Source organism: Neospora caninum, chromosome XII (genome assembly GCF_000208865.1).
Source record: "Neospora caninum Liverpool complete genome, chromosome XII".
NCBI lineage: Eukaryota > Apicomplexa > Conoidasida > Eucoccidiorida > Sarcocystidae > Neospora > Neospora caninum.
The window spans coordinates 6,010,935-6,018,537 of record NC_018398.1 but is presented as its reverse complement, the minus strand read 5'-3'; the positions used below and the strand labels follow the sequence as shown (position 1 = coordinate 6,018,537).

The window sequence follows — 7,603 nt, the reverse complement described above, 5'->3', positions numbered from 1 at the left end:
CATCTGTGTCGGCGGGTTCCCCCAGAAACTGGCCCCAAATATATATATATATACGAGTATGTGTATATGAATGAAGATATACATAATTAGAAGAAAGGATTTCTGAGGGAGTGAAGGCGGTGCGGTTGCACTCATGGAGGACATCTCCTGTCGCTCTATCTTGGTCAGTTTAGATGCAGATTTTTGCATGCACCAAACATATACGCAAACGCATGCGTACAACGCGCGCATCCACCCATCCACGTCTAGACACATTTGCGTCTGCGTGAACATGCGAATTCACACACAGATCGGCATAGCAAGACTCGCATATAGAATGGAGATACAGTGACACAAGTACACATGACAAAGGTCCAGGACGAGGATTTCTTACAAGCAGAAGAGAGCCTGTCGTGTTTCACATGGATCTGCGTGGACAAGAGCAGCTTCGGGACGGGGCGAGTGTCATGGAGTTTGACTTACTTGCGGCTGCGGCTGCGTCGCTTGTTGAGGCGTCGTTTTCCTCGATGGAGAAGGGGACTTGCGCGTGGTCCGTCGCGGCGCGACAGAGCACTTTCGCGCCTTTGCCACAAAACATTTTCCCCTCAAAAACATTGAAGCGACTCCAACCACCCGTGCAGTCCAAATGCCACAAATCGCGCATGCCCAGCCTAACGGCGTGTCCATACGAGTGGAATCGAAGAGCCTGTGGCCAGCGCAAAGACACAAACAAACGAGGAATCAAGAGCAAACCGAAAACGCAAAACTGCAATCGGAAAACGAAGCGGCAACACAGCCGGGCTGATCCCCAAAAACATATCTCTCTCATTCACCTCTATGCTACTTGATCGACATGTGCATACGCACAGCCATGCATATACGTACATATATACACGCATATATATATATATATATACGTATATGAGGATGGGACGTACGGCCGTGGAAGCACATGAACGCGTCTCTCTCTCTCTCTCTCTATATATATATATATATATATTTCAGGTATAGAGATGAAGACGCGGACTCTCTATCGGCATGGGTTTATGTTTGCGAGAGGGAAAAGTCGGGATACTCTGTTGCGTACCAGAGTGCTTCTTCGCTTCAATCCGAGAGAAGAATAGCAATACTGTCGAAAGAAGCTTTTCCAGTTGTCCATCGAAGCGATTGCCTCCTCAGGTGTACAGGGAACCATAGCACCTTCCTCTCGATCGATTTTCTCGTCGCCAGTGCCGCATTTGCAGCTGCCGCGTTCTTCGTCGAATGCCCCTTCTGTTCTGAAGAAACAAAACACACACGACCCGTTCGAGAACACGCACGAATGCAAGACAAATGACTGAGGCATGAAAAGACTTCCACAAAAGAGTGTGTCCTCGAGAATGTCCAACCGAATTGAGAGGGAAACATAGACCTACATTGGTAGACGCCTACTGATAGTTAGTTGCATATAGATATACAGTTAGATATAAATAGGCGTGGATATAGCTCGATATCGACACACACAGATATATAGTTAGATAGATATAAGTAGCCATAGATTGATATAGAGAGATATAGAGAGAGATACATATATATAGATACAGATAGATATAGATAGATATAGGTAGACAGATAGATATGTGTAGAGATTAGAAATGACAGATAAAAACAGATACGGATGGAGATCGAGAGTCCTGTGAAGAAGGAGATGGAGCCAGACATGACAAAGATGCCGATGCTTTATGCCGCGTACCTTTCGAGTTGAACTGTAGTCCAGAAGCACGTTGTGCTTGTTACAGAGGGTGGACACGGCCCCAAGTTGCATTTGCGTCTTTCTTCCATGTGGTACGGCGCACAGGCTGCTCTGGAGGACTGGGTTGTCGCCCCTCCCGTCGGCGAAGTCATCGGTCCAGAAATGGGGATTCTCCATCGATACTGGTACCCTTCTCCGCAAGGAACCGAGCAGCTGGTCCAGTCAGACCTGAAAAGGAAACGGGGACGTTCACTCATTTCTCGTCAGAGTGTCTAGTCTCCGGAGTGTGGCAAAAAACGTAAACCCTAAAGAAGCATCGAGACGGCCTCGCGCACTACTGGCCGCGCACGAGCACACCTGATTGTCTACGTTATACTAATACACGGGTGTTCAATTGGGTCTATTTCCACAATAGTTATTATCATGTTAACTATGCTCTGCTAACACAATAGAACTTGGATCCGGTATTGTCATCAGCCGTATTAACAGCGAGAGAACTGCTACTCAGATGCTAGTATGATCAGTACCATCGTAACAGGTAAGAAACTTAACATGGTACTAGCCAAGGATACAACAAATTCGACACTTATGGGAGGTGAAGAACATGTATTTATATGGAATATATATTTAGAGTAGAAAGAACGCGTTGGCCTCTCCACGAAATTCAGCGTCACGTCTCCGACAAGGAATCCACCCCTATCCCCAGCCACGTGTTCTTCAGCCTTCCCTTCCTCTTCCTCCTTTGTGTGTTCCCTCTGTGTGCTTCCTTTCTCTTGCTTTCTCCTGTCTCCTGTAGGATTTCCGGCGTCGGAAGTCGCTGTTGTGTCTCTCAGTGCGCAACCCTCTCCCTTTCTGAAAATCCTCTCTCCCTCTCTCTTCCGAATCCTTCGTTCTACCAGGAGCTGTTCTCTTTTCCCCTCTCTGCATTCTTACCACGGCCCCGTGATGCAGCTGGACGCGGCCGCCCGGCAGAGGACGAAGGCGACGCGTTTGCACTGTTGGTCTCGGATTTTTGCGTCTGCAGGTCCGGTGTAGTCGACGAAGGATTTTTGTGGACAGGAGTAAAAGTTCATGTGTTCGAGCATGACTTCGCCGCGTTCCTTCGTGCAGCCTTCGTCTGCATTCTCTTCCCAAATCACAGGCTCCCACGCTGACATGTGCGCAGTCGCGTCGGCCTTGGCGCACGGAAGCCAGCCGTCGGGACATTTGCAACTCGCCGTGGCGGTGTCGTAGCCTGGAAACTCCTTCGGATAGTCTGCGTAGCGGACCGCGACGCACTCGTTGGCTGTATATACACCCGCGGCGTCGGAGTCGTCGAGAAGCGGGCGGACGAGCCCGTAGCGGCTTCTCTCCGACTGGATGCTTTGCATGTGAAGCCTGCTCAGTTGTGCCGCGAGAAGCGCAGATTTCAACGCTTTTTTTTCTCTGTAGGTCAGCGCGTTCAGTTGTCGCGCGCCCCCGGCTGATCGCGCCTTTGCTATCTTCCCGTTTGCGTCGATACGTGCCGAGCCTCTCCCTTCTTTGCCAGCAGTCTTCCCCTCGAGGTCTTCGAGCAGCTGCCTGCGGCTCCTCGCGTACTGGCCCAGGAGACGCGCCCTGGCGACGAGCTCTTCAGAGGCGTCTGCCTGCGCTTCTGTCTCGTGGGCTGTGGAGGAATCCGCGAGAAACTCGCGAAGGCGCGAAGACAAACCGACGCCTGTCCGGCGCTTCCACACGCGCGCCCGTCCTCGCAACCCATTCACTTCCTCGGCAGAAGTGGTTTCAGAAGACCCAGGAACAGCTGAACGAGACGAAGCACGTGAAGATCGCGACGCCGAAGCTCGCTTCCGAGCGTTAGGTGATGGAGAAGAGTGCGGAGCCGAGGAAGACGAATTTTGAGACGGGAGAGGATCGGAAGAGGAACGACGCGCAGACGAGGGAGAGGAACGAGTGGACGAATGAGAAGATGATTCAGAAGAATGCAAAGACGCGGAAGCGGAAGACTGAGGCGCACGCGAGGCAGACCGAGGCGAGGAAGAGGAAGAACGGGAGGAGGAAGCGGAAGAAGAATGGGACGAGGTGGACGACCGAACAGGACTGGTGGCGTGTGCCGCCGCCAGCGCTATCTGGTTGGTGAAGAGATCTGCTTTTCTCTCCGAGGCGAGTTGCAGGACAGATGGAGCGACGAAGTCTTGAATGGCAAGAAAGGCGAGACAGGAAAGGAGCAAAATGAGAGATCGGGCTCGAGACGAAGCACGGACGCCTCGACCACAGCTCGTGGCCTCGACTGCGTTCACGTTCCTGTCCTCGAAAACAGCGAGTTCTCCCTTTCCTCCTTCGGACGTTTCCTCTCGCCCGGCGTTTTGTCCTGCTGTGCCTTTCTCGTAGCCCCGTGCTCTACGTTTGCTGCCCTCTTTGTCCTGGTTCACCGCGTCTGTCGACCGGGAAGGCCTCGCCTCCTGACTCGCCATTCGCGGGCTACTGCAAGACGACACCCAGCGAGGGCCCGATTCTCCTCCCCCTTCCATCTCTGTCTCGCCGCCGCGAAAGGCCTGCGCAAGCCTCATCTCTGGACGGTTTTTGGAACGTTTTCTGCTGTTTGAGTGAATAACAGAAAGGACGCACTCACTCTCTCGCCCGGTCCCCCGCGCTGTCTTGAACATGGCAGTACAGACACCGGAAGAAGGCAAAACAGCAGAAAGAGAAGGGGACGGGTCAGAAGGAAGAGACGGGACCGAAGGAAGGAGCAAGCAGTCGGAAGAAGAGGAAAAAGAAGACGTAAATAAGGAGGAAGGAAGAAGGTCAGGGGAGCCGGAGGAACGATCCTTACCAGTTGATGAGAGGCTGCATGCACCGGGCGAGGAAGGACAAGCATGACCGACCGCAAGGAAGGTGCGTGCTCTCCTTCGACTCGCCGCCATTCTGCCCGAAGACGAAAAGAATGCGGATCTATGCACACGTACGGAGAGAACAGTCTCGGACATTGCAATCGATTCTCCCGTGCGCATCACCGGAGAGGAAGTTGGAAAGACAGTTGAGACCGAAGAGAGGAATGCGCAGGAAGAGCAGTCGCGCGCCAAAGAAAAGTTACTTTAGAGAGGAGCCCGAGACGTACTTTGATTGTTCTTAGGAAGAAAGCTTGGATGCAGGAGAACGAGTGCCTGTGTGTTTACGCGAAAGCCTCGTGCTCCTTCCTCCGGGTGGTGAGAGGCGTGGCGGTGCAGACCAGAAAGCGGCACGACCGGAGAGAAAAAAATCTCCGACCGAGCTCTTTTACATGAAAGGAAGATCGCGCAAGGACTTTCCTTTCATCGAAAAAGAGAACTCAGCATGCCGTCTTTGGACCTTAGAAGCAGACAGGATCCGCGAATCCGCCGGCTGACCCGCCACCGGCTGACCGACTGCCGGAAATGTGCCAAGACGAGAAATACATCGTTCGAAGGAGCCTGTTTAGTCTCTCTCCGGCGTTCGGTCTTTTTTCGCGTCTTTTTTTTCGCTGCGGCTGCTAGCTGCTCCGGAATTTCGTCGCTTCCACGGACAGGGGGCAGATCTGCCGGTCTTCCTTGCAGGTACCGAGTCAGCGAAGCAGACGTGCGAAGAGAGACCGCGGGGCGGATTTTCCGGAGAAAAAGCAGCGAAAAGAAGAGGGAATGCGACCATGCTCCTCGCTTCCGCAGTCTCTCGAAGAAACTTGCGATTCGGGCAAAGTGACCTGCATCTCTGCTTCGATAGCTGGCTGCCTTCGACACGGACCCTCTCGAGAAGCCACAGATCGATACGCCGCCGTGTGCGCAACCTCCGTCGGGGCCCCCTCCTCGGGTGTCTCCGAATATAAGCCGAATACGAAAAGGCGCTGGAGCGGCAGCCGGCCTCGACGACACTGCGCACGTCTGCGCTCTTGCCTCTTGCCCCGCAGTCTCGCGCTTTTTGAGAGTTGAAAAGCCAGGAAAAAGAGTGGAAATCGAAAAAAAAAACGGCAATCCCGACGGAGAAGGAGTCTGCTGATCGTCTCGAAGTGGACTTATTTTCTGGGGATCGAATCTCGGAGGGCAGGAATCGCCGGGTGTGTCTGTTCTCCGCGGCCTCTGGGAATCAGTTTCTGCTTTATTCTCCCGCCTTCTGCGCGTTTCAATCGTCTCTGGGATTTTTTCCTCCTTTTATCTGCTTGCCGGGCTCCGTATTGGTTCGGGGGGAACAAATCCTGTACGGGTTTCTGCGCCACCCTTCCAGTAAGTCCGATTTCTTCGCGAGAGGCTCCCGCGTCTGACCGATTCGTCGTCCCAGAAGACGAAAAACTGGTTGTCTCCCCAGTCTTGTGTCGCTTCCTTCGTTTCTTTCCATTTACTCTCCCTTCTGCAGCTTTTCCTTCTTTCGTTGGTTCTCTTCCTGGTCCCCTAGGCTGGGCTTCTGTGGTTGCTTGATTCACGCTGATCCTCAAATCGCGATATTTCTTTTCGCAAGATGATGTTCCCCGGCATGCTTCGCGAGGCCCCAAAAGAGCCTCTGTCTCCCAAGTGGAGGCTCGTCCTCAGAGTTGTCGGGTTTGTCGGCGTCTGTGTGCTGATTGCCAAATGCGCGGACTTGGCCGACATGCCCGAGAACAATCGGCTCTCATGAAAACAGAAAGCGAGAGGCTTCAGGTTCAGGAGCGGGACACCGGCAGGCACGAGACCGGGAGGCAGAGGTGGGCAGAAGGCAGAGATGAGTAAGATGAGAGAGGGAAGGAAAAGGGGAGAACTCGGGGAAAGAGGAAATGAGGTAGGCGAGCGTGCGTGAGGGAGGAAGTGGGAAAAACAGGCGCGTTAAACTGTTTTAAGGGGATGCCGGAGAAACGCGGTGCCGTTCGTCTCCTCGTTGGTTGGGGCGAAATGCGAGGGTATCCTTTCACACACTGTTCATGCAAGTTAACAGTGAACCTCCGGTCTCTCCACGCGATCGACAGGAACATGGCCGTATCTGTTGGCAGTGATTTTTTTCCGGACTCCGAAGAATTGACCGCAAACGTGTAGTTTGATGAACGTCGTGTTTGTTCCTTTCAACATTAAATTGAACTTTCTTGTGCGAAACGTTCAGATGTTATCCCTCAAATGAGAACACTGAGGCAGGTATGCGATTCGTTTCCCTCCGCGCCGAACAGGAGAAGCGTTCACTGGCATTGTGCTGTTGGACTGAAAGTCGCGAAAGCACCGGATCGTTAGAAAGGGAGAGAAACAGTTTGCTGTTTCGTGAGTCCCGGATAAAAACAGCAAGCATCTCCACGAGCAACAGGAACTCGATAGGCCCCTGCGGGGAAAGAAGGGCGTCGTTCCACTCTTTTGTAGCACCCGAGAATCGAGAGCCTCTTGCTAAAAAAGTACATGCTCTGTGTCCACACGACCTGGCAAAGCAGATGCGTCAGCGAGACAATGCGGGAAGAAATAGGGAAAACGAGGGAAAACCTCTACAGCATTTTCGTCGGACAGAGAAAATCGTCGAACAGTTGACAGAAAAGAACAAAAGTGTAAGACTAAATACGCCGGGAGCCGCGAATTGACGGGCAAAATTCGTACTCACAGCCCAACTGCCATGGAACTCCCATCACAGAAGAAAGGCGTCATGAATGCTCAGATTTCGTATCGAATTCAACTGTGTTCTACACCAGCTGTGTACAGAAAAACGCGGACTTCAAAATCACGTCAGTGAGGTCGTGAACACCATCTCGTATACTACCATCACACGTCTGTTACTATTCCTGCAAATACCGGAGTGGCTGTGATATAACTGTCTTCAGTTGCAAAACGAACTCTGACGCGTTCTACAGGTGGATGTTTCCCGCTTCTTCGAGTTGTGGTTGTCGTGTTTGCATTCCACACTTACAGCACTGCTCGGACTGGCGGAAGCACTCACCTCTTGCTGCTTAAATGCTCCTCTCTC

The 7,603-nt window shown here is 52.5% G+C and overlaps 2 protein-coding genes across 2 annotated transcripts; one reads left to right on the top strand and one right to left on the bottom strand.

Annotated features, from left to right (window-relative positions):
• Window positions 1–397: 397 nt before the first annotated feature.
• Window positions 398–4,257, bottom strand: NCLIV_068090 (putative thrombospondin type 1 domain-containing protein; the record flags this gene model as incomplete). The annotated part of the gene is made up of 4 exons (XM_003886361.1): window positions 398–685; window positions 1,067–1,256; window positions 1,712–1,939; window positions 2,645–4,257. The coding sequence occupies 4 exons, from the start codon at window positions 4,255–4,257 to the stop codon at window positions 398–400; spliced, it is 2,319 nt and encodes a 772-aa protein (XP_003886410.1).
• Window positions 4,258–6,154: 1,897 nt separating this feature from the next.
• On the top strand, window positions 6,155–6,307 carry NCLIV_068080 (conserved hypothetical protein; the record flags this gene model as incomplete). Its single annotated transcript, XM_003886360.1, has 1 exon — window positions 6,155–6,307. The coding sequence occupies one exon, from the start codon at window positions 6,155–6,157 to the stop codon at window positions 6,305–6,307; it is 153 nt and encodes a 50-aa protein (XP_003886409.1).
• Between the last annotated feature and the right edge of the window lie 1,296 nt (window positions 6,308–7,603).